The 27,990-nt window shown below is 40.2% G+C and overlaps 1 protein-coding gene across 4 annotated transcripts in view; it reads right to left on the bottom strand.

Moving 5' to 3' along the window:
* The window catches only part of fam184ab (family with sequence similarity 184 member Ab), a 201,699-nt gene that overhangs the window by 23,078 nt on the left and 150,631 nt on the right, over positions 1–27,990 (bottom strand). For all 4 annotated transcript variants that reach the window (XM_084953110.1, XM_084953112.1, XM_084953111.1 and 1 more), the window contains 4 exons: positions 21,281–21,434; positions 18,025–18,152; positions 9,954–10,138; positions 4,800–4,946 (listed from right to left, as the gene is read on the bottom strand). In XM_084953110.1, coding sequence (XP_084809236.1) covers positions 4,800–4,946; positions 9,954–10,138; positions 18,025–18,152; positions 21,281–21,434 — 614 coding nt within the window. The remainder of the gene's footprint in view (positions 1–4,799; positions 4,947–9,953; positions 10,139–18,024; positions 18,153–21,280; positions 21,435–27,990) is intronic.

Raw genomic sequence — 27,990 nt, 5'->3', positions numbered from 1 at the left:
GAAACTGGCAGTAGGACTGGGAGTTGAGCTTGACTCCATCCTCAACCCGAAAAGGCCCCACAAGCTCATCTTTGATGATACCAGCCCAAACCAGTACTCCACCTCCACCTTGCTGGCGTCTGAGTCGGACTGGAGCTCTCTGCCCATTACCAATCCAGCCACGGGCCCATCCATCTGGCCCATCAAGACTCACTCTCATTTCATCAGTCCATAAAACCTTAGAAAAATCAGTCTTGAGATATTTCTTGGCCCAGTCTTGACGTTTCAGCTTGTGTGTCTTGTTCAGTGGTGGTCGTCTTTCAGCCTTTCTTACCTTGGCCATGTCTCTGAGTATTGCACACCTTGTGCTTTTGGGCACTCCAGTGATGTTGCAGCTCTGAAATATGGCCAAACTGGTGGCAAGTGGCATCTTGGCGGCTGCACGCTTGACTTTTCTCAGTTCATGGGCAGTTATTTTGCGCCTTAGTTTTTCCACATGCTTCTTGCGACCCTGTTGACTATTTTCAATGAAACGCTTGATTGTTCGATGATCACGCTTCAGAAGCTTTGCAATTTTCAGACTGCTGCATCCCTCTGCAAGATATCTCACTATTTTTGACTTTTCTGAGCCTGTCAAGTCCTTCTTTTGACCCATTTTGCCAAAGGAAAGGACGTTGCCTAATAATTATGCACACCTGATATAGGGTGTTGATGTCATTAGACCACACCCCTTCTCATTACAGAGATGCACATCACCTAATATGCTTAATTGGTAGTAGGCTTTCGAGCTTATACAGCTTGGAGTAAGACAACATGCATGAAGAGGATGATGTGGACAAAATACTCATTTGCCTAATAATTCTGCACTCCCTGTATGCCATGAAGCACTGAGGCAATTCTGAAGGCACAAAGGGGGTCTGTGAAAGAGCCTGAAATGCCAACCTTATTTTCCTCATGTTGTTGCTGTGCAGGTCAAAGCAATCATTTCTTTTACTGATTTAAAAAAGATACACAACAGACACGCACACTGTCACAATCTTATATGTGCCTATCTGTCAATGTGACATCATGCATTCAGACTTGCGCTATAACAAAAGAGATAAGTAAATGTCAGACAGCTGCTGTAACGTTTCACATGCGTTCAGATACTGTTGGATTAAAGGAAAAGGGTGCAGTGTGTTATGTAAGATAATGTTGAAGGGTGGATGCAAGAACTGCCCATTCGGGGTGATTCGGGTGAATTCACACTGTTCATCTGTGACCCAGCAGGTGGCGCTGTGCTCTCAGCAGAATCTGAGTAAAAGGAGGTCAACTCTAAAGGGTAGACCTAGCTCGCTACATGTTTCCTGATGGTCTCTGGACACACACACACACACACACACACACACACACACACACACACACACACACACACACACACACACACACACACACACACACAGCATGTCTCTGTATGAATTTTCATTTTTCATCTCCCTCTGTTTTTTATCAGTGTTGCTTTCTCTTCACAGATTCGGTTTCGTCTCTTTCCTTCATGCTTTGATGTCACAGATCGCCCACCAACAGGAAGATTACCTTAAAATTTACCTTATTTCTACACCCACTCTTCTAAACATCTTCTCCAGTTTTCTCTTTTAGCTTTTATACCACATCTCAGTCTCTGTTATCTATCTTCCTCACATCCCCTCAGCCTCCTTTTTTATTTTCCTCCTATACATACATTCATCACTTACAATTCACCCAACATCTCACTTGACCTCTCTTGCCTACAGTATCTTCACTGCATGTCATCAGTAATACAACTCTCCCTCTTCATCTGCAGTAATTAAAAAAAAAAAAAAAAAAACCCACACGCACACATTTCCTACCACTAATGAGGTCCTTTAACCCCTTTCATCAATTCTTGGCGGTCTAAATGTCTTTGATCCACATCTATACATCAACTCTGATCTGTGCTCAGAGTTCTTCGACTGAGTAACTTCTAATTTACAGCATACTTAAGGACTCAGAGGATTTATGCTTTAAAGGAGGCAATAATTTATATTTCTCTTTTTGTTTTATCACCATGCTTGAATTCTAAACTTTATTCAGTGTATAGAGAGTTTAGCTGAATGCCTCATGTTATGAGACTTCAATTGGTTGAAGTTGCAGTTTGTCAGGGTTGAATCTGGTGGTGAATCACCCTCTGAAGTTCTTTAGTTTCACATTGGAGAACAGAAAAGCTGCAGCAGTGTGATGATAATCCTTGACACTCACCATACAATATAATTTATAGATTAGAAATGATTACAAGTTGTATTTTATTACAAGAATGATTCACTGTAGGACTAAAATTGCTTTTGGGTTAATTTGCTCATGTCAGGTTTAAAGGACTTCCTCCAGTGGAGTTAATTCCCATAGACTCGTGTGTTAAAAGTCCCATGGGGGTGGGGGTGGGGGGTACTTATTAAGCTCACTGATCTTAACCTTTTGACTGTTTGTGGTGTTGGAGCCTTTTGGAACATTTTTCATACAATTAATAGTGTCTGAGAAATAATATGGTCTACTTAGCTTGTCTCTTACTTAGCACTAAGTAGCTGTGTTTTGAGTGCTCAATTTAAGCAGAATACCTAAATATATACCAGTCTCTTTAACATTTAAAGGTGCAAATATGGTCACTTTTGACTCCAAAACCACTGAAAAAGGAGAGTCAAAACACCACTTGATTAAGTCAAGGTGAACAGGTCTAGATCTGATTTGCCGTGGATGATATCGTGTCAAAGTTCAGCTGGTGAATTAAAACAGCCAATGTTAGCATGGAAGACCAGGATCTGAGACACGGCCTGGAGCTTTTCATGACTAGATTTCACATTGATTGGACTGGCTAAGTGCACTTCAAGACCCAGATGATGTACTCTTTATGTTCATAAAATATAGTGTGAAACATCCATTTCTCGCCCTCAAATGTCACCATCATATCAAAGTAGCAGAAAGTGAGGGGCTATCAAAGAGCCTTTAACAGTAGAATAAGTCACCACTGCCAATGCTAACTACTTAGCTAACAGTGGCATTTTTATTTTGCAAGCTTTAAGGTAACAAGTGAGGCACTTTTCAGTGTTCATGTGTGTTAGATTGGCATTGTAGGTCTGTACAACAGGTTTCTCTTCGAAGAATATAATTTAGCACTCTGCATGTTTTCATTCTGTTTTCTGTGATGTGGCCCTTTAAGGCTTTATCTACATCAGTATGACCCTGCTTTACAATATCAGGGGCACTAGCAACACACGCACGATCTGATATCCTCGTGTTGGTGTTGTTCCCAGATCATCATACTAAATGTTGTTCCAGGATCAACATTGCAAGTGACCAATCAGAATGTTGTGACGTCATACTTTTGCGACTTCGGGAAAAACCGGCGTAAAACAAAAAACTGTACTTAAGCTGCGAGAAACCGCCTCTGTCCGCCGATCAACGGACCCTGACCCTAACCCTAACCGTAACCCTTTAATAAACAGTAAGCAGAACTGATATTGTCCTTGCAACATTGGAATTTCATAAATGCACAAATGGCTTGGCGCGCAAAAGAATGACGTCACAACAATCTGATTGGTCACTTGCAATGTTGAACCTGGAACAACATTTTCATGATGGTCTGGGAACAACACCAACACGAGGATATCAGATCATCCAGCAACACACAGGCCATGCTGAGTATACGTAAAGGATTCAATATATTTGTGATTTACAGTTCGGAAGTGTTTTTTTGGATGTTTGAAATAGTACATTTGATGGAGTTGACATGTCATGATTTTTTTGTAAAAGTTTGTTTGTGTAGTTGGACTTCAGCCTTAAACTCCAGGTAGGATATTGGTGACACTGGAGATATATAGAAGGTTTCTATTTTTGGACTGAACAGCTCATGTACAGTGATGTTTAGATGAAGAGAGCAGACTTTACATTTACTGTCTGTGTGAAGAAGACGTGCTGACGGTGCAGGCAGCACAGATCCATTGTTATAATCAGCTGTCTCATACTTCCAAGACAGGTCTGGGAGTTGTTCCTTAATTAAATTGATTCCATATACAGATGTGAGAGTGTGAGAGTGTGGATAAAGGCACATTACAGCTTCTACACGTGTAATCCGGAGCGCTATACTGTGCTGGTGTTTGTGTTTCTATTTTGCCAGCCTTTGATTCATGGATTATCATTTCTTTTTGCGATCTGTTTGCGTTTTGGAGACTGAATACATTATTTCCAGATGACTGCAGCACAGGTAAATATTGCAGGTGCACTCATTGCTTGAAGCTTGCAGTAAATCTCTCATGGTGCCGCCGCTTACGGTTAGGCAGTTTCGTTACGCACTGTTGTGCTCAGCATAGTGATTTAAAATTTATGACACGCACAATGTGATTGGCTGGGAAGAAAATAACTCGTTGTCTTGCACTTTATACTCCATTCCACCTGGCCAAAAAGGAATAAAGGAAGTCTATGCTTTAAGTGTCTCATTATGAAGTAGTGACTGCACTGCATGAACAAACAGAAAACCCACATTTCTTTTAAAGACTCCCCAAATGTGAAAAAAAGAGCATTTGTCTAAAAAACAAATTTAAATCTGTAGAAGAGATCTGACTGTTACCTCTACTGTTATTTTCCCCAGAGACACACAGTCTGTTTATTAGGATATAGTGGGATATACTTTAATGCTCGCACTTGACCCTGGCAACGCAGAATGACATCATCTACGATGAATAGGCTGACCTGCACTCACAATCTGTTAAATGTTACTCGTCTGCAGCTGTACAGCTGTTTAAAGGCATATAGTTTTTAAAATGTGTACATACAGTATCTGAAGGGCGGAGATCTTGTCTTTGAGCAGTTCCTGGGCTTTGTTGAAATCTGACAGCATGTTCTGCGTCTCCCTGCTGTGGAGGGCGCTCAGCTCGGCTAGCTCCCGCTCGTGTCTCTTTGTCAGCTCCTGCTCATGAGCCCTGAGGAACGAGAAGAAGAGTCAGCCGACAATTTGAAATAGCATTTAAGATTTTTTTGCATGCAGTGTCCAACTCACTAAAATACTGCCATCACACCAAATGTGAGATGAAGTTTTCACACTGCCTTCTTACACACAGAGTCTATGCAATGAGACAAACTGACACAAATTTGCACCGGGCGATGTGAACGGAGCCAAATCTGCATTTGTACTATTTAAAATATAAAACCCATCAGCCGGGATTCTCCTGAAGCTACAGACAATCAGAAATGAAGGACAATCTTGCTGATGCCATTAAGGAGCAGCTGGAGTCGCTTTCAGCTTTGCAGGACTTTCTGGCAACTTCTGAAATTATTTTACCTTAACTTAATTCCCATTATCAGTTGTGTTCCATGGATTGGATTTTAATAGAGAGTATTTTCTGGTGTATAAAAAATTTGCCAGTAGTAGAAACAGCAAACAGTGAATCAACAGTTGACCTTTGAATCATACGAGCCAACAGCTAAACTTGTCTTGAACCAGCAGAGGTTCAAGACAAGTTTAGCTGTTTGCTGGCAGACATAGGATGTAGATAAGTGCACTTGTGGTTTTCTTGTCTCTCAGTATTGATAACTTGGGTTTGCACTGGCTATGTTTAGTGTCCGGGTGGGATGTGCCAGAGATGCTGTGGCTCGAGAGTGCTAACCACCGGCCCACCATCACCATAGACATCAAATAACCATGACCTAAATAGGAGGAATAGGAGGACTCTGCCAATGCTGACTGGGTGGCAGGTGTTAAACTCATACACAGTTCTGGTTTCTGGTCTACAGGGATACAGCACACTGAGGAAGTAACTGTCTCTTCCTGTTTTTGTAGGTTTTTTTGGCATATTTGTCACACTTACATGTCTCAGATCATCAAACAAGTCTTAATATTAGACAAAGATAACCCGAACAAACAGACATTTTCTTTGATGATCTGAAGCATGAAAGCGTGCCAAGAAGGGTAGAGCGCAGATACTTTTTAAATAGTATTATAGATGCTTAGTCTCACCAAAGGTGATGAAAAACACAGAATTACTTGCAATATTTTAGCTCCGTCTAACGTGATTCAGCTTTTTGACTCAAACCCAACCCAAATATCAGATCGGTGTGCCCCTACAGCACCTCAGAGCTGTTGCCAATTAAAAGAATCATGATAATGACCGAAAAAACAATTGCATTATATCGCACTGTTCACTTTTAATTAACAAAAATATTAAGTATATCCCATGTGTCACATCACATCATGTTTCACTTTGCTTGATCACAATTTAAGCTCTGGGATAAAGTGCTGTTTGCTGTAACTCAGAGGTAATAGATTTATTTTTACTCTTTAATATGTGAGGTTGCACTTTAAGACTTAATCAGGTCCTGCAGACTCTCTCTCTCGCTTTGTATTTTTCTCCCAGGACGGGCAAAACATAATGGATTGCTCCACGGAAATGTTAGTGAGATAAGAAAATCCAGAGACGGATGCACCGAATGAATTCCTAGAACATAATTTCATGGCAAACACATAATTAATTTAAAATCATAATGAAACTGACATGTATGAATATTTAATAAAAATACTGCAAAACATGTGCACAGCAATATTTGAAGACCTGGACAAGGGGCAGGATGATAAAAGACGATAATGAAATGAGGAGAATAAAAAACAAAACGAGTTGATGAAAGCGAGGAGGACGATGGAGGGAGAAACATGGATGCCCGTCTGCCTCTCATTCTGACTGGGCCAACTCTCCCTGAGGGGCGCATGTCTTATCTCCCGCTCTCTGCTTCCTCTTTATTTATTTATCAGTCTATTTTTATCCCCGTGACCAGGATTCAGATGGGGCGTTACGTAACAGGAGAAGAAATGTACTGCGCATGGGTCTGACAGCAGAGAGCGATGACGTGCATATATAAAGGCAAGCGGCGCACAAATTAACAGATAATAATAATGCACCACGGGCGCATTTAAAAATACAGTGTGATGGATGCTAATGAGTAGCCGGACCACATTACTCATATAGCACTTTAAAAATTCATGCCATGCCGCAGGGACAACACGATTATAGCCCACATTTTGCATTACCCAAAATAATCTTCATGTCTTCTAATCAATGGGCTCCTGACACTGGTCGAGAGACAGAGGCAGACTAAAGAGACGGATTTGCTTCTTTCGGGCTTTTCTTTCCTCCCTTTTATCTTTTGGTGTATTTTCATCACTCAGGCTCGGACAGAGAGGGATTGCAGAAACTATCGTCATCCAAATATAATAAGAGAATTCAAATTCAGACACATGTGCCGATGACAGGCCCACTGCGGGCGTTTTTGTGTGTTCTAGGCGACAGCGTGTACACGCCAAAGCTATCCTGAAATGTCACTGACAGTGTGGTGCTAATGTTTTTAAAGGAATAGTGTGACATTTTTGGGAAGGCAGCTTTTCTTTTTTTTTTTTTTGCTTTAAATGCCACATTCAGCATCATCTCAGATGGTTTTTTTGCATGGATTAAAGAAATAAGATGTGACGTCTGTAGTTTTTTCCCCAAGAAACAAACTGTTTAATGTTGCTGTTTACTGCTCTGAGCTAAAAGTCTAGATCAGCATTTTAGGAAATATGCTTATTTACTTCTTTAATATGAATATTAGGACATTCTATTGCTTACTTATGAAGTTGAAAATTGCAGTTAGTTCAGATTAGCATGAAGACAGCAACATCTAGCTTGGCTTTTCCCAAACTTCAAAAACTGGTATTGCCCTCAAATAAAGCAGATTTAACCAAAAGATGTATGCATTACGAAATGTGCAGAATGTGCAATCACATCATAACAGAAAACATTAATAGGCAGGATGGCGGTTCAGGTCTACCCTGGACATTTCTCTGTCCAGCATGTTCTCCCTGTACTTGCAGGGTTTCCTGTGTGCTCTAACTTTCTGTCACAGAGCAAAACCAAACATGTTAGGTCAGGATCCAGCCACACATGCCTAGAGACTAGGGCTGCCACAAACGATTATTTTGATAGTTGACTAGTCACAGATTATTTTTGCGATTAGTCGACTAATCAGATCATGCATCCATTGGATGTACAGCGTACAGCTTATTGCACCAGCATGCATCTGCTCTTATATAACTATCATTAGCTTACAGCTTTAAGTGTTTAAGGTATGTGCTGACTAAAAATAAAGACAAGATGATAGTTTATTAAATGTAAATGAAATTTGCAGATTGTTTCGGTGGAGTTTAATAAACTCAGCCGTCTGCTCCTTGCTATCTAAAATATAACAGGACACCGGAGTATATTCTCGAGCATCTCACACTTCTGATAATCAGTTGTCTGGTTGACGTTTATTCAGCTGTGTAAAAACTATAACTTTAATCTCAGCCAAACCGATTTACTCAGGAACAAATAAAATATGAAAAAAAGCCAAACAATAAAATTTTTAAGTTATCTAAGTGACTTATATATCATGTTTAATCTGAGTAGTGAAAGACGGCGGTGGGTTTGAAAACGATTTACCGGGAGTCTGGTGCTCTCATGGGCTCTAGTGAGCCTTGCCCCCGGCTAGCTATCAAGCTGGTGGGTAACAGACGTCTCCGAAAACGTCGGAGCGCTTTTGAAAATATGTGGTGTCTTGATAAACTGAGCAGATATTTCAAGTTTACACAGCTACATTCTCGCCCAAAAATATGTTAAACGTTTATTTTGTGACCCAGAAAATAAACGTTTGCCGCCACTGTTGGAAACTGAGCAGGGCCGTGCTATGAATTCTGGGATAGGTTGGGGCCTGAAGCGACCCATCCTTCAAATCTGGGGAAACGAAGGGCACATTTGTTGGCCACATTTGTCGGAGTCTTCGAATTTGGACAGTCTTCGTCGTGTTGCTGTAACATAATCGGCCTACAAATGTGGGCACAGGAGGATGCGCTTCCAGAATTTGGACACAGCTGCGATACCGGACACTGCTTCTTCTTCTTCGGGGTTTAACGCCAACTGTCACATGTCAGTTGCGGTGGTAAGATCTAACTTTTTCTTCAAAGGTAAACCTAACTTTCTGCTAGTAGTTGGCATCCATGCTAACCACCAGTAACCACAGCAGACAGCTAATGACCAAATCAACTGCAAGGAGGTTTTTGAAGCAGAACTGTCTTTGTGATTGATTTCACATTACAACATCCAGCAAACACTCGACTGGTCTCTAGGTCTGTGCGTCTGAGGTCTGAGGTATGTTATATGTGGGTGTATTAATGAATGCGCCTGAAGTGGTTTGAGTACTAAGAAAGACTAGAAAACCACAATATGAATAAATGCCAACCCACATAACATAAATGTCAAGCTTCTAAGACTGATTATGAATATTGTGAACACATGCCAGCTTTGCTTTCACTCTCAGCTCTGCAGATTGTGCTTCAACCAAAACCTAAATTCCTCATTTTTAAAAGTCAAACTCAAAATTGATTCAACAGAAAATTCTAAATGGAATCTGAACCATGCACTGTGACTGCTTACTGCCAAAAATGGACACAAAAAGAAAGAAAAATAAGGCACTCAAACAACCATCGCTCTGAATTCCCGAGGAAAAATATTCAGCAGTTTGGTTGCTAGGTTACAGTAAAGGATAAGCTTCACTGTGAAGATGCAGTTTTGTTTTTTTCTTTTCTGTGTTTTTGAGATATTTGGACGTGCATGTGTGTGAGAACTGTTCAAAGTGCAAGTTTAACGATTCATTCTTGAGCCACACAGAAACATGATACAAAAGAAAAAAGAGGCATATTCAGAGGAGATCAGTCACAAAGGTAGAGGATTAAGCAGTCTAATGTAAATGCAGCAAACAGTAACTTAATGTTGACAAAAAGAAAACAATGTTTAGTTAGACTCTGGAGCGGTAGACGAAACCAATTTGCTGTGAACGTGTTGAGAAAACGTGTTTTTCCTCCCTGTGAAGTGAAGTTTGACCGCAGGTTTTCACTTCAGTGCTACACAATGAACACTGAGTCATACCGGATCTGCTGATTGGCTTCACTGCGGATCTTGAGCACCTCCTTGCCCTTCAGCTCCAGCTCTTTAGTCAGGGTGCTGATGTTCTCGTTGAGCGTGTGGATTTGGTGGTCCAGCTGAGCGATGTGGTTCTTCCTCCTCGTCACCTCCTCCTGCAACTCGGAGATCCGGCCCAACAGCTCGCGTTCCTGTGAAAAGAGAAACAATAAAAATCAGCGCTGAAGAGATGAAGGACATAAAGGCTTAGCTATAAGGCTTGTAATGTTGATTTTAAAGCTTATCTATATGGTAGAATATTTTGGAAACTAAACTTTAGAATTTTTTAAAGTTGGTTATTTCGAACATGTTTAACACCTTGAGAAAAATTTTTAAATCCACCATTAGGGTGAAACTTTTCAGATGAATAGGTGAATGCTGAACACAGCTGAATGAACAAAAATGGCTTTACCAAGATGAAGCAATCATCCATCAGTGCACACAACGCAGATAGCGACAAAGCCTCTTAACGAATATACTGAACAGCATTTTATCTTAAGTCCTAAATTTATGCAGGACTTTAAATAATCTGGCTTATGTGTCTTGATTCAATTGTCAAAACCCTTTTCAATGTGTCCATAATTTCACATCCGTAATAAGCTCACAGAGCCGAATTACAGCTTTTATCAAAAACTGAACATATGTTTTGACATAAGTCTGTTGTATTTCCTGTATTTTCTCAAAAAGCAACAGAGACTATTTATCTCAAAAACAGAAGACTTGCAGCATCTTGTATTAGAGGCAGGTTTGGTATTTCTCACAAACTGTTTAAACCTTCTGTTTGCAGACAAAAGTTGGCTTAAAGGGAGAGAAGCTGTTTATTTCAGACAGTGGATTAATCGAAAGGTTGCAGCACTATAAGATTAATAGGGGTTATTTTGAAGTGGGAATCGCACAAAGCCACTTTCGCAGAGTTCAGGGAAAAAAACAGAGGTGGAAAGGAGCATATTAGGTCCTCTTTAAGTAAATTTACTTGTTTCCTCAGGTAAAGTCACTGCATGATACTGTTAAGGCAGTATTAAGCTGTGACCCCTCTTAAAATAGATCAGAAATAAATGTTAGATTGCCAAATTCCTTGAACAACAAGCAGCACACCAGTGCCAAAAGTATTCGCTCAGCTTTCCCACACATATGAACTTGACTAAAATCCCATTCTTAATGTCGGCCAACCATTTGCAGCTATGACAGCTCCAACTCTTCTGGGAAGGCTTTCCAGAAAGTTTAGAAGTGCATTTGTGAGATCAGATGCTGATGTTCACTGAGATGGCCTGGTTCGCATTCTCTGATCTGATTGATAGTAAATGGACTGGTTCTTATATAGCACTTTTCTACTCTGAGTACTCAAAGCTCTTTATACAACTTGTTCATTCACCACACCCATTCACTTTTCTAAGTTTTTTAGTGCTATCTAACTACCATTCATACATTCACATTCACACTCCAATGGCTGCATCGGAGAGCAACCTGGGGTTAGTATCTTGCCTAAGGATATTTGGCATGCAGACTGGGATTGAACCACCAACCTTCCAGTTAGTAGGTGACCCGCTCTACCACCTGAGCTGCAGAAAGTTGCGAGCATGAAGTTGTACAAAGTTTCTTGGTAGCTGAAGTATTAACAGTTCCTTTAACTGGAACTAAAGGGCAGAGGAAAACTCCTGAAAAACAAGCCCAGACCATAAACCCCCTCCGCCAAACTTTACACAGATTTTCCATTGGCCTTCCATTTATTTGGGCTCAGGACACAACTTAACACCTCCTGTAACTCTTTCAAATTAAAAGCCTTAGTGTTTCTTCTTACCACAGCTTTGCAGGCATATACAACAAACACTGGAGAGGACTGTTCCTTTAGCTTGCACATTATAGGCAGCCCTTATTTGGTCACTTTGTCCACAGAGACATCTAAATCCTCCACTGTTTTTCATTTAAGGATACACAGTGATTTCCAACTGTGCCACAATAAGCTGAGTCCGTGTAAGGTTCTTATTTTGTCAACTTAATTGCATTTTGCAGCCAGTGTATTTGGGGAAAATAGGCCAGTACAATGATCTATTAGTTCTTTTGGGCCATAACAGTTTGTTTACGACTGATAAAAGCAACTTAATAAAACTTAATAAAATCCAGTAGAGAACTCAAGCTGTTGAACCAGGTAATTTAACTGACGAGTATGGCAAAAACAAGATTTCAGTCATTATGGGAGAGACGAGATTCATCTGAGCTCTGATACAACAGTGCTGTAAACTACTGAATGACTTCATGTAAACATGACCAACAACTGAAATTACTCACGACCGCCTGCCGAGCTGCTCTTTTCTCCTGAGCTCCACACTGACACAAGAAGCAGCTCGATTCTGCCGCATTTTGAAAGTGAGAAAATGAGCAAGTGATTTTCCCAGCAGGGGTGCGGTGAATGACGCGTAGGTTCAACCAAACAGTGGCATAAAACCCCCCCCCAAAAAAACAACGCAGCCTGTCTGCATTGACGAGTCCATTATTGGAACATGTGACTCACAGCTTTGCAAACTTTAAGAAATTAGAACTGAAGAAGCTTCTTGGATGAGAGGTGAAACGTCTTCAAGCAACTAAAAGAAGTCCAGACGCTTTTCTTTGGGTTAGGGTTTCTTTGGGTTATATATATACACACACACACACACATACATATATATATATATATATATATATATATATATATATATATACACACATATATATATATATATATATATATATATACACATATACATATATATATAATTTTTTTTTTTTTTTAATTGTCATCTCTCATTTAGGTGTTTCTATTTTAGTAACTTTCAGTTTTATGTTGACTGTCATTTGTCTCTGATGTGTTTTAGACACAATAGACTGCTTCCTTTGTCTCATTGTCCTTGATTAGTTTTGGCTGTTCCTTGTTTCCCAGCTGTTTCCACTCCTCTGATTAGTCCTCATTGGTCTCCTTGGTGTTTGTTCTTAGAACTTTGGCATCTCATCTAATAAAAGGTTGATTTTAAAGATTACAAAAAAAGTTTATTTGTCATCATGGAGCATTTTGTGTTGACTGATGAGGAGAAAAAATGAGCTGAATCCATTTTCAGAGGAGCCTGAAACACTGAAAGAGATCTGAAACCTTTCTCAAGTCATTGTCATTAACATACTCAACTCTGAAATTCCCGGGAGGTGAAATGGGCCTCACGTGCCAAACATTTCATTACGTTTGGTGACTTAAATGAAGAAGCAAGATGTGATCTGAAGACTCTCAGTTGAGTGCCACTTAACACCATCAGAATTAGATTAAACACTGTCACGTTATTGTCTACTAATGATTCCTCTCCCTGTGAAAAATCTAATTTAACTTGGCACTATAACAATTTGTGCCAAGGACTGTGTTCACATATCCAGAAGCCATAATCTTGTATAATAGCTTCATATTCACAAACTACTGTTTCTATTTGCATCGCCACCTGCATTTTCACTTAATGTAATTGGCTGTTTTTTTTTAAGTCCAAAACCTTCAGAACAATCAAGCACAATGGTGATTGGCCAGATGAGTCTTTAATGACCAATTTACTCATTTTACTCTTCATCTCATCCAAATCTTGGCTGGCGTTGGAGCAGGAGATGAAGGGAAATTAGGAAAGAAAGCTGGCAGAATTAAAGAAAGAAACAAAGGCTAATTGGAAGAGCATTTATCGAATGATATGGGACATTATAACTTAATATACTCTTTCAATTACAGCAGATATCAGCCTTTGATTTCACAACTGCGGAAGACGAGATAAAATTCCCAGTGTTGGGCTCGTTTGGGGGAGAGATTTATTTACTTTTGCATCTTGTCTGAGTTGATCTATCATCTTTTTTTTGTCTGCTTATCTGCTGTCTCTCTCTTTATAATCTAATTTTATCCTCTCTTTCAAACACCTCAGATATAATATGTGAACAGCGCCGTAAAGGAAAATATGAGATCGCTTTGTCATTCTCTGTTTCGCCTAGTTCTTCTTTATTCTTCTTTTCCTTAAAAAATAAACTTTTCAAATAATAATCAAAAAGGACATTACAGTAAATTAGGGTGTGATTTCCTGAGCTACTTTATTTTTCAATGGGTATTAGTAGTTAGCCAATGAAATCCCATGAACTGCTGCCATGAATACATATTTTTATTCTCAGGGGAACAATGCTGTGCCCCAGTTTCTAAACAGTGTGTGAGTTATTTGTTTTGTTATTCCTTTAAATGTGCTTTTTTGTTAGTTTTGAGTTCTTTACTGTCTTATTCACAAGTGTATCTGTGAATTTTAACAGTAAAGCCTTCACTTTTAATTCCTTCTTTCAGCGGGACAAAGGTGGTTCATACTGTTGCTGTAAAATATGCTGGCTGTCATCATGTTTATCCAGGGCTGCCAACACTAATATGGGAAATATGCCACTTTTCTGCCTGTCACAATCTCAGTTAACCACTTCATATAAAATTCTACCAAACTGTTAAGAACACATTGCTCCAAAAACCATGGATCCATGAGAACAGAACCAAAGCGGGGAGAAAAATAATACGAGCGATAAAAGGAAACAACGGTTCTCTGAAGATGCTTTAAATCTAACAATGAGGAAGAAAACAAATGTTCTCATGTGTGCTAGAGCATCATCATGACCGCAACAATACAATTAAAGTGGACCGGAATAGTTATTAAAAGTCAAGAGATACTGATGGCGGGGTAATTCTTCAGACAAGACTGTTAGATCAAACATGATAAATATCTAGACAAGGATAGATGACACTGTGCACACAAAGACCTGCACACACCTCTGCACTCCATCAGCCTCTCCCTCCCCATCTGTTAAGTAATTGGAGGTACAAAAGCATTATTTCACACAGCGTGACGCCCGTCTGCCACTGAGCTCCTCCGCTCTATTGACTCAACTCAGGAAGTTTTAGTTTATGTTCCATTAATGCCTCAGCAAAGTAAACAAGGAATTATTGTAAACACAGACTCCCACTGATGTTGAATTTAAATGTAAAACAAAATGTTTAAAGGCAGACTTTTAACATTATTAAATCCCAAGACCTACAGCATGGACAGAAATGTCCATTACTAAAGCCCCATTCAAGCAGGCCCAGAGAACCCCTAGCAACCAACAGTAACCCAGTCACCAGAGAAAAGTGTGTTATTTCCTGACAGGTTGGTGAGTGGTGGAAGTCGATATCTTCCATGGAAATTATGGATCTACTAGTAACTAAAGCTGCTTCTCTCCACATGACTTTACATGGTTAACAGGTAGCAACAGCTTGCTAACTGTGAAAACATACTTGTGTGGCTCGATGCTCCCGCGGTAATCAAGTCTCTGGGTTTAAATCTGATGATTGTTTAAAGAGTTTGCAGAGGTGATGAAGAGGAAGAGGTCTTTCTCTTTTCAAAGGCCTGTAAAAATGGCTTTTTACTTCTTTCTTGTTAAACAGTTACCAATGCAAATTAGATTATTATCCTACTACTATGTAGGAAAGTATGAATGTCAGACTTTGTGTCTAATTGTGATTTATATTCAGGAATGGGCATTCTCTGGCATTATTAATTTCATTGCTCAGTTCATCTGCAAAACAAAAACACTAGAGAGATGACTTGCAGGGAGTTGGTAACGCATTCGACATAAATCAAGAAAAATATCAAGAAAAAAATGGGCCGACAAATATTTATTTGCCCCCTGTGGCTCCAACTTTCCATCCAATGAAACTCGTCCAGTGGGTGTTTCCTCAGGAAAAGAAAATATTGAGCAGCTATGTACATCGCTTTGTGAGCAGCACATCAACTTCTTCGTCTGAGCGCGTAACTTGGATGTCTTTATGGATCTCAGCGGACCAAATAATAAATAAATAAATCTTCAGATGCAAGAAAAAAGGCAGAACACAGTTATGTAGAAATCTACGAGAAACTGACCCTTGTCTCCTGTAATCCATGACATCAGAAAACATGCTACTTTTTCAGTCATTCATTTTGAATCTTTTTAAATAAAATATGATGATAATTTTGCAAATCATGGTCCACATTGTGGTCAAAAACAAGAATAAAGGAGGGTTTGCTTTATCTCATAGCTGACTGCTAGCTGACCGCCCCTCGCTTGTCACATTCAGTTTCAAATTACCAGAGTGAAAACAGTTTGAGGCTTTAAGACAGATCCTCACTAACAGGTTGATGATGTCATAGTGGCTGTGTTGACTGAACACGTAGTTACATTTTTTGGGAGGTGTGTATCAGGTTAGATGGGAGGTTACGGCACAGGTTTAAGAGGGGGTTCCGCTTATCTCTGAAGTCATGCCGTACATTTCCAGCTGAAGCATAATTCAAACATCACTGCTTGACTGGCAGGTAGTTGAGACTGTAACGTGTGCCTATTAGCTTTAATTGCCCTCCTGTTCTCTTTGTGACTAAAGAGGGAGTAAAGGTGGGGTGTGTGCGCGTGTGCATTTAGGGGGTGCATAGTGGCAGTATTAAAGAGAACCAGCTGTGTGTCTCTGCTAGAACATCTGTATCATAAGGTGATGAGACTGGAACTCACTGTGCTGGGGGTAATTAGAAAGATTTACAAGTGGTGCTCAGAGGGCTGCCTGCAGTGTGGTGTGTGTGCTTGTGAGCAGGTGGTATATGATGCTGGTAGCATCATTTAACACTGACTCCATCCCACTGAATTTCTTTGATTTTGATTTCTTTGAAAGTAATTTTGTTTTTAGAGGACCGTGCAACCTAGATTACTGGATTAGTGTCTGAATGTTTTATCACTGATTTTGTATTTGAGCATGGGCTGTATACTGAAGATGGATGGTGGCTGATCAATCACGGCTTCACCAGCTGATTAACGAAGTCCTGTTCTGAAGCCTTGAGTTTTGCATTTTGGCCACCACCACGTTGGTGTCTTGGAAGAAGAAGCGTCCATATTTTGACATGATGGTGGATTACAGAGTTAACGATAACCTGCTTCACACAGACATACAGATGTCTGCTAGTTAGTTAGGTCTAGTTAACAGACTCGATACCTCTATGAAGTGGGAAATTAACAATCGAGACAAAAACCAGCCTATAAAACATGTTTTACTGCAATAAAGTTTCCATAAAGGAGACTATAAAGACCCGTGTGTCAAGTGCTCATTTGAGGAAGTGCAACTTTTGGCACTTCTTTATGGCCCATTTATCCTCACCATGCAAACTGTGCCAGATGAAAAAAGCGACATCATATACAGAGGGCGATGTTGCAAAAGTCTGAAAAGAAAAAAACTTGGTACTTTTTTCTCCTCTTATACCAGCGCTGATGTGCAGACTGTGTCTGAGTGGAGACACTTATCGTAATGTGGGGACTATTTCCTCCCTCAGTGCTGGTATAAGTGGTACGGAGCTGAGGCGACGTCACTGTTTGCAAACAGACCAATGTAGTGAGCTTAACCGAGGCTGAATTCTTCAGCGCTAACAGTATCCATTTGCTTTGGACATGAACACTTTCTTGGGCTGTAAAAATTTAGTATATACAAAAAAATAAAAATAAAAAGCTTCCACAAATCAAGGCAACACCTTTAAATTGCTCATTTTTGAGTCAATAGGTAAAGCTGGAGCTGGTGCATAGTCAACATTTCCTTTGAAAAGCTCCTTATTTTTTAAGCACTTTTAACATTGATCCAGCTTGTCCTCAATTATTTTTTTGTTGCTCAAGTAATCAATTATATGACTAATCACCTCGATGTAACCTCGGGCTAATTTAAAAACTTGGTGAAATAAAGAAAAATCCATAAAAATATCAGCGGCCTGTGGCTTTGATCCAAATTAAATAGCTCACCGGTGCACATAAGTCAAGCCGGGTGTGTATGACAGGAGAATGTAATACTGTGTGCGTCTAATCTTCACTGTGGCCATGGAAGAGAGAGAATATGGTAAAGTGTTTTGAGGATTCATCCTTCACATCCTTCATCACATAGCTCTGTTGCTCGTGGTGGTGTGGTGGCGGTGGAAATGAATGTGGTTGGAAATGCTGTTGTGATAAGCCAGCCCATCTTCAGTAAGTCTCACAGTACCTGTGTCCGGTTATTCTCGATCGTCTTCTCCAGCTCGGCCTTGGCGGCGGCTGACTCGTGCTGGTGGGTTTGTCTCAGGTGTTCGATGGCTGACGCGTGGATGTGGTTCAGCTCCGATCGCAGAGAGGCTGATGGAAAAATATGATCGAATACACGAATGTCAGGAGGTCACATTTCATTTGCACAGAGCATAACGCACATGATGAAGCAAAGCTAGTCTGCATATTTCAGATTCAGTGTCACCGGGCACGCAAGACTTACTCAGAAAGCTCCTTTCAGCCTTTTGTCTATTTGCAAAAAGCGCTCATTACATCCAAAGGCATTCTTACTACATTACTTTTTTTTTTCTAACTTTGCCCATAAAGAGAATGCCTCTGCTGCCTTTACCCGAGTGGCCTTTAATCCTCACTTCAATGAACACCTTTTATTGCAAACAGTCTAATGGCTTAGAGAAGCATGGTGAGGGAACACACTGCTATTAGCTTGGAAAGACAAAAGAAGAACAAAGCCACGAACTGCACATGATTTCTCTCTGCAGTTCAAAACCAGTCAGAAGACGGGCAAACAGAAAGAAACAGAACATGCGAATACACACGTATGGGGATACGATAGAAAAAAAGGTAGGAGATATAAGGAGGAACAGGTAATAAAATAATATTATCGCTGGAGCCTGCCAGTGTCAGGACCATGACATAGAGGGTAATGGAAGACCATTTATCACAGCACAGTACTGGTTTGTCGGCACCAAATATTTGGTGAGGTTGAGAATTTACTTCACTTATGTGCTTATATGATTTTGTTAGACTTTAGATCCTTGTTGATGTTTCATTTTACTCTGTTGTCCCTACACTGCATTATAATGAGAAAATAATAAAGACTAGATGTTTCTCCTGTCAAATAGCAACATTAACGTAAGACAGAGAAATGTAATAATGTAGTCCGTGATGAAAGAATGTCTGTCTACAGTCATGTAAAAAACATCCATATGTCTTGCGTTCTGAAATTACAGCTATTATTCACGGAAATGCCATTTCTATAGCACCGCGGTGCAAGACCAGCTATCTAAATGTGCTTTAATGTTGTTCTGCAGTGGGGAGGAAAGACTGTCTTTTGACAGAATGAGATCAGACCCGGGCTTGAGGAGGGGTGGTTAACTGCCACAATCGATGGGGATGGTTAATTGAAAAGAGACGACAACCGACAAACAGGACAAAACACAAACTGTGAGCGAGCAGGCAAAAATGATCACCCATCATTCTACTGCATGACTTTCCCTCGGACCAAATTCTGAGTGTTTTATTGAAACAGATATCTCCCACAGCCGTCCTTTTTCACTTCCGATGTGTTTCCACTAGTTGGAAAAACTCCATGAGGTTCGGGGGAATGAGCCGTCTGAACAGAGCGTGGAGCAGGCAGTAAACATGACCAAGACTCACTAATGGTGAACGGACCAGGTTACCAGCTGCTATAGTCCAACACGTTCTGACATTAACAGAACGTTGCCAGGGAGCTGGAAAGTTACAGATTTGTGTCCTCACAAACAAAACTGGCTCAAATGTGTGATAATGTGACCTCATCTTTTCTAACTGTTCTCCATCTGCACCAGCTGGGAATCCCTGAGCTGTGCTGATGTATCACAGGGAGGCCTGTACAAGTATATCTCACAAAACTAAAATACTGTGAAAATCTTCATTTTTTTTCACTTTTTAATTTAAACGGGTAAACTTTTATATATTCTATACAGATTTATACATTTAAAATGAATAAATTTAATAATTTAATTTTGATTATTATGGCTTAGAGCTAATGAAAATCTTAAAATATCTTAAATTATATCTTAAATATTTCATTATTTCATTTGAAGTTTGAGTAAATAAAAATTTAAACAGTATAAATACTGCATGATTTTATGCTTCATGTGCTCACGTCCTTTACAGAGATGCTGATTTCTTTTTCCAGTTGGACTTGCTCACAGTGCTGTCTGTGCTCCATTCGTCAGCCAGCTCACTTTTCAGAAATTGGACAGTTTTGTATTTTGAATCCTTTTTTGATAAAAATGAGAAAATGTTACGATAAAACTTATGATGGATTTGTGAGTTTTTTTCATGAGCTTTAAGCCAAAACCAAATCAAAATGTATAAATATTTAATAAATGGAGAATACATGAAAGTATAAATCCTGAAACAACTAACTTTTTCCTGGACCTTCATATTATTGTAGATGCACTAGTACAGATGGACCCTGTCGCACACTTTTGCCTGCAGACTGGGGTCAGGTTACAAAAATTGGGGGATGCCAAAACAACACTGTGGTGGGGTGTGGTCTGCGGCTGCAGAGGAGGCTGGGAGGGCAGCTGGGGCTGATTGGCTTATTAGGCTCTCCCGTTATCAGGAGGTCGCTGGGACCGGAGGAGAGAGTTGCACCGGGAGTTGGTAATCTCACTAGAGACACCGACCCTGTGACATTGTACACGTGTTGGGTCCTTTTGCCAAACTAAAGCTCACAATGCATTTACATTTCAGAGAAATCCAGTTTAAAATATATATTTTTTGAAAAATAATTGTGTTACATATTAGAGGATAAAATATTAGCCACAATAAATATGGCAGCCCTAATTTTCCCTTTAAGTCCTTCACTGCCAGTATCTTCTTTCACTCAAGACTTTCTTCTGGAATACATGAATCTGTTTAGCCCCTGCTGCATTTTTGCCATTTGGATTTTTCTGAAATAACCACCAGGAATCCATATTCATAGGTGTGTGAAGTCTCCTTTATGTAGACACAAATCAGCTGCCACAGGGTGTGTTTGAGGGTTTCATAAATGACTTCCACTTAAGGCTGTGTATAGTCTGGAATAGCACTTAATGTGGCAGTGTGAAAACAGAGCGAGACAGGGGGGAGGATCTCATGGCTGAATTGAAGTCCTGCCAATAGTCTCATATTCAACCTACAAGTTTAAACACAAATATATTCATATTTGTGTTTATACTTGTCGGTTCTACTTAAACATTCTTCTGTTCTTTCTATAGTTTCAGCTCAAACTGAAAAATCAGTGCAGACTCTGACTAAAAACTCTCCAATCAAGGCAAAATATACTTAAAATTCATGGGTGGGTTAATCTGTTTTTATGTATGCACCCACACACAAAGACAGAGCAACCAAACACACACACACACACACACACACACACACACACACACACACACACACACACACACACACACACACACACACACACACACACACACACACTTTACCTAACATGGCTTTGCCCTCATCCTCCAGTTCAAAGCGGAGCGTTTGAAGCTCCTGTTCTGACTGCTGTTTGAGCGTCTCGATGCTCTGGCGGTGAGCCTCTCTGAGAGACTGCAGCTCTGCATGGTGATGGTGGCGGAGACGCTCCTCCAGCTCCTGATGGAGAGATGAGACAGGTGGGTAAAAAAAGGAAACAGAGGAGAGTGAAAGAGAAACAAAAAGAGGTCAGGAAAACAATTAGAAAGAGGGAAATGGAGGAGTGGGAGGACCAGAGGGAGACCAGCGACAGGAAAAATGCAAGAAAATGAACAGTATAGGAGGAAATGATGGAGTGGGAGGGAAAAGTAAGAGGCAAGAGGGATAAAAACAATGAAATGGAACAGTGAGCAAGAAAGAAAGTAAAAGGAAACAATTTTATTTAAAATCCTCTATGAGCTAAAGGAGAAACTGACCACTGAAGCATCAAGAAACACACTATTTATGCTGCAGACTGCACAAATCGGGGTCACCTTCTATGTCTGAATGCATCATAGTGCACACGCTATTTTCTTACATTTCTTACATTTGAAATGTCAGAAAAAATTATAAGTCACTCTGCTCTGGAGATGTGATATTAAAGAACGCGCAGACAGTTTTCTCCGTCATATTTCAAGTCTCATAAACACGTTTGCCGTTCCTGTCCAGAAGTGCTTCATATTCATATTGCTGCATATTTCCATCTGCTTTGGATGCTGGAAGATCGTTCTGGTTGCCATTAGTTTGCAAGAAAAAAAACATCCTGTGTGCAAACACTTGCCAACTAGCTACTGAACTTGGAAAAGTGCGGCACACCAGAACTAAAGTGTTCACCGTCACTGAACGGCGTTCTTTATTGGTGCAACCAGCATGTTTCAAAACACCCAACTTTCACTTTGAAGGCAGACAGTCTTTGTTTTCTGTTTGTGTCACACTGCTTAGGTATTACATCACTATTTTAATGGCAGATACACAAAGCTAAGGTGTCCGTGGGGATATTAGGCATAAAAATGGATTGGCCCATCCCTACTCTTCATCCTCCTGCATGCAAACATGGAAATCTGGAGATGGGATAGAGGTGGGTTTCTAAGAAGCTTGCGGATATATCCTGACCGATCTGACAAATGGATGTTAAGAAGAGTATCAGGCAATTTCCCAGGATTGGAGCTCACATCATGTCCTGCTGGAATTAATTAATTTATGGTAACCCTTCAAAAAACTTGTTTATATTGACACAGAGAGAAAAACTGAGTGATGTGCCATCAGATTCTTTTGATAATTTTGCTGTTGTCGTGCTATGAAGAAGGAACAGGCACGAAGACATTAATTAGTATTTAGGCTAAAGGCACCAGAGGCAGTCTTTGTGTACACTTCCAATTTTCAGCTGTTCTGGAAACTTTTTGCCACATTCAGCATCTGAAAGCAAGAGTCTCGACTATTTAATCAATAAAACAATAAATATGTTCATTTTGTTTCGTTCAGCTCTTTGATTTCCACTTTAGTTTCCAAACAACAACTTAAACAGTTTAAACAGAAAAACATATTTGACTATTAGCAAAAACAACTGACAAGCATACACAGCATTAGCATCATGCATTAGCACTGTTTACTGGAGGGTTGCCACAAAACAAACACACACACACACACACACACACACACACACACACACACACACACACACACACACACATCGTAACATCAGTGAAGACCTACTAATGTTACGCTGCTGGCAGCTGAGTGTTTACTCTGGCAGGAAAAGGCTGTTTTTGATGTGTGAGTATCCACACTTTGTGCCTTTCTAGCAGCGGTTTATAGGAAACATGCTTTTACTTCTTTGAGAAATAGTCAGCGCTGCTGTTGCTGTCAGGATTTGACATCTCTGTGTCAAACGGCCATTAAAGTGTTTCTGCAATCTATCAGGAGCCTCATTTCTGTTTCCAGAAAGCAGTCCTCTAAAGTTATCACTGAGATTACACACACAGGGTACTACTTAAGCGCTATTTTTCAACATGCAGGTATAAGTTGGTACAATATGACTTCTTTAGAGATTAACAGTAGTCATTGTCAAGGCTTTTCTAAGCTTACAAAGGTGTTTAGGATGATGATACCTCTAATTTACAGAAAGTAGCCTCCACCTAAACTACTTCTTTTGGCTTTAACTGCAGGGATCACCATAGTGGACTGTCTGCCTCCATCTCACCCTATTCCTAGCATCCTGCTCTGTCACACCAACCCTCTGCATGTTCTCCTTCATGACATCCACAAACCTCCTCTGAGGTCTTCCTCTTTTCCTCCTGCCTGGCAGCTTCATCTTCAACATCCTTTGTCCAGTATATCCACTATCCCTCCTCTGTACATGTCCAAACTATCTTAGAGTCACCTCTAACTTTGTCTCCAAAACACCTGAGCTGTCCCTCTGATGCACTGATTTCTAATCTTGGTCAAAATCCTAACAATTTCAACTCTGCCTTCTATTTCCCTCCTGTACTATCCTTTTGTCATAAATCACCTCTGACACTCGTCTCCAGGACTCTCTTCTTCACCTCTCTTGTGCACTGTCCGTTGCTTTTGATAATTGAATCCAGGGATTTAAACTCATTCACCTTCTACTCCATCCACTTTCAAACTGTCTCCCTCTTCATTCAGTATTTTGTCTTACTTTTACTGACTTTCATTCCTTTTCTTTCCAGAAAAGCCCTCCACCTCTTCAGGGTCTCTTCCACTGCTCCCTACATTCACTACCTATCACAGTGTCACGTACAACCATCACAGACCACATAGCCCTTAAGTGAAGTATAAAAAAGATGGACCACGTTGCTCGCTCAACTGTCCATCATCTAATCTGAGAAACTCCAGTGCGTCTCTCTAAAACCCAACTCTTGAACTTAATAAAACTTTTAAACGCTTAACTGTCTGATTAGCGTTTTGGTTGGATTTTTGGTTGCCAGATGCATTTGGTAACACTCTATGTTCAGAATAGAATTTCAGTCTTGATGTCAAGCCCCAAGAAAATGCTCAAACCAATGAGGGCAAAAAATGTAAAATGAAGATGAGAACAATACAAGTGACTTTTTAATTTATCTGATGTAGTTCAAGAACCTCGATATAAAGTGTTAAATGTTCTTTCCAACTCTGGACAAACCACCTAATCATCTTTGTCTAAAATGGTATCAAGATAACTAACCCAGCATGACAATAAATAAGGAAAATGTTGATACTTTTTCTATCAGCAGTCGTGAAATATTGCATGACGTTCAGATCTCATTTGCATTGTTGCACAAAGCGTTAAAGCACACCACGGTTCACACTGAGTTTAGCTCGTTTTTCTTTGTCAGTGAAATGTTCAGGTGCCATTTTGTAAATTTTAAACCACAATCCATCAGCGAGAATGATCTAAAATGATATTCAAATGAGGCTGACAGAAACATCTGCATTTTGATTCAGCAGTGTGTAATACCTTTGGGAAATGATACATGGATTGAAGAGATGCTTGAATATTGAAATGAGGCTCGCTCTGAGTTGGCGGACAGCAGCCCTGGTTATTCAGTGTTCGACGGGGCTCCCATGCTGTTTTTATGGTAACCCTTCAAAAGCACCAAAAGCAGCACAGTGCATTAATGACTTCAGAAAGAAAAAAAGAAAAGAAATAACTGCTATTTATAGTGGATTCAGTCATTTATCTGCTATAACAGGGCTCTCTGTTTTCTCACGATGAAAAGCTGCTTTATATTTTACATAATTTTCCTATTTGCACTTTAGAGCAGAAGAATCACATTAAGTCCTAAAAAGATAACGTAACAATCCTCAGCAACTTAATAAAAAGGCAACATTATTCTGATTAATCTCAAACACAGTCAGTGTATCAATGATGGATGAAGCCAGTGTGATTTAATCCACTGCGTATGGAGTTCACATGTTGATGCCTAAAATTTGGTGTTTTGGTTGCCACCACAGTTTCTTTTTTCTACCAAATCTACCAAACAGAAACCAACCACACAAACAAGGGACATAAAAGTCTGTATCCAGACTAGGGATGGGTACCGGTATCCGGTGCCATGATGGCACCGGTTCTGACATAAACGGTAGTAACCAGACCGAAAAGCAGCGCACATTTCGGTGCTTTCTTTCGGTGCTTTTTTTTTCCTGAGATGTCATACACTTTGAATTCTAGCCAATCATTTTACGTTTCCGAGGATAGTAGGCGGGCCCAGGTACGTACGTTCTTTTAGAGCAGAGCTACAGATTAAAAATGCCCAAGGCGAAGCGGTCAAAAGTCTGGCTGTACTTCACAGCAAAATATGGAAACTCAGCAGCCTGCAACAAGTGCTTTAAGGTGACACTGTGCAAAGGAGGTAACTCCTCGAATCTGATGAAACACCTGGCGACGCATAGCGGGTTTTTTTTTAAAACCGAGAAATGCACCGTATTTGATAGCTTGCTGCGAGACCTCACACTGAGCACATCTACTACGGGTGTGGTGCCTGTTATCGACCCGGAGTTAGCAACATCCCCCAAGAACCCGAATAGTAGAGTCCTGGCCCTTAGCCCTGCCAGTGTAGCAGAAATGATGACGGATGATGATGGCAGCAGCAGCTGTTCTTCTCTGCGTGAGTCGCTTAATGTTGTTCGTGTGTAATTTACATTGAGTAGGCTAACCAGGTTATTAAATTAATGCATGTAAGGTGAACTAGCAAACACCGTAGTAGTTACATGCGGCTGTCTTCTTGTTTGATGGCAGATACTCCCTTCACCCTGGCCAAAAAGGCTAAAATGACCAAAGAAAAAGTGGAAAACGGCTAAACATGAGAGGTTTTTGGACAAAATTTGTTTTTTCCATTGTTTAAGCACTGCTTCCAGCCAAGAGTGATGCCATAAATCCCCTATAGCTGCAGAAAAGGCTAACATTGTTATCTTTTCACAAAAAAACAGCTGAACATGAGAGGTTTTTGGACAAAGTGTGTATTCTCCATTCTTTAAGCACCGGTTCGAGCACCGTTTAAGCACCGGCACCGTTTCAAAAGTACCAGTTTGGTACTGGTATCGGATAAAACCTAAACGATACCCATCCCTAATCCAGACCAATGAACTATAAAACAAATTGACTCGCTAAACAGCTGATGTCAAACTATCCACCGAAGCCAAAACCATTTTTGTACTAACTTGAAAACATGTTTGCTTCTGCTGTAAATTGGGGCATTTTAACATGTGAGTCTATGAGTACTCATTCACTTTCTGAGCCTGCCTCAAGTGGCGACTGAAGGAACTGCCGTTTCCAGCACTTTTAACCCCTCAGTTACTTAACTGTAATCAGAAGCCACACCTAGAAGTTAATTAAAAATATTTAAATTGTAAAAATACTCTATTTTTAATTCAACTTTTTGTGTTTTAGTTCAGATTAACAAAACAAAAATCTGAAAAATGTACGCTGTATGTATGCTCAGTGCCCGGCCCAAGAAGGAAAAGCAGCAAAGACCTCTTTCACTCAAATATAAAAGAGAAGCTAGGCCGGAGGAGGGTAACAAAGGGGCTTGCAGATAAATCATGGCAGCCTACTTTACTATCGTGTCCAACATGAGACACTACACTACACTCAATTTTATACTTCCAAATAATCCATTTAGGGCCTCATTCATTCCCTGTCTTCCTTTTTAAGATTAGGTGTTGGTCCACTGGCCCTTACTTGAGACTTGAGCAAATCTTAAGGACCTGATTTAATCCATCTAATCCTTGCCTAAGTATTCTGTTTCTCTTGAACACATCACAAAACACAAGCTCTACAGTTTGACTTTGAAGTAGCACCACTGCAGTTTTTTAAGATCTGGGAGAACCTTTAATTATCATAGATATTCTTAATGTCCTTCACTGAGTTCATATGTGCAGCGAATCCTGTAAGAGTTTTAAAAGCCACTAATCTATCTTATTCATCAGTATTGATCATTGTTGCTTTTGTGCCCCGAGTCAGTTAAAAGCATACCTTTTATTCCTTTAATTAAAAGGAGAGCATTAGTTTCTCTTAACTGCAGTGAATCCTTTAATTACAAACTGACCGAACTGTTGTTACATTCACCTCCTCCCCTGTCTTGACTCTCTGTGCTGTTTGTGTGTGAAGGCCTGCTTCTTCAATCTTCTTTCCATTACCAAGCGGTCAATATTTGTTACTTTTCTGGTGGCTGAATCCATTTAACAAGTAAAAGTGGTGATACCGAAGAACAAGAGCTTCGGGTAAACATACAAAAACATGAACTGAGAACATTGACCCTCAGGTTTTGTGGCAAACTGATTCAGCTGCTTTTATTGCAATTCTGAATCCCGACCCCGAAGACCACTGAGAGTCCCCAGGTGGAGAAAGTGAGGCATCTGAAAGAGATGTGGCTTAAAAGCCTGTCTAATGTGCATTCAAGATCTTAGACTGTTGAGTAGAATCTTAATGCCTAAACTAACCTGCAGCCAACATAAGGGTTTTAAGACAGGTAACATGTTCGAACCCTGAAGCTGCTGTAATACGATAATGCTCACCTTATTCAAAGCTTTTTGGACCAGAGAACACCACCTGACTAGTAAAAATGTTTGACTGTGGGAAATGACTGCACTCTGCCGTTATTCCAGAGATGATTGAGAGGATTTGGTGATTTTTTTTTTTAATGCGGGACTTGAAGGTCAGATCAGATCAGGAGAAAAGTAGCACAGGTGATGTCTG

The sequence above is a fragment of the Perissodus microlepis genome, chromosome 15, assembly GCF_051167445.1.
Source record: "Perissodus microlepis isolate ML-2025 ecotype Zambia chromosome 15, ASM5116744v1, whole genome shotgun sequence".
Taxonomy (NCBI): Eukaryota; Metazoa; Chordata; class Actinopteri; order Cichliformes; family Cichlidae; genus Perissodus; species Perissodus microlepis.
This window is presented reverse-complemented; position numbering and strand designations above follow the sequence as displayed.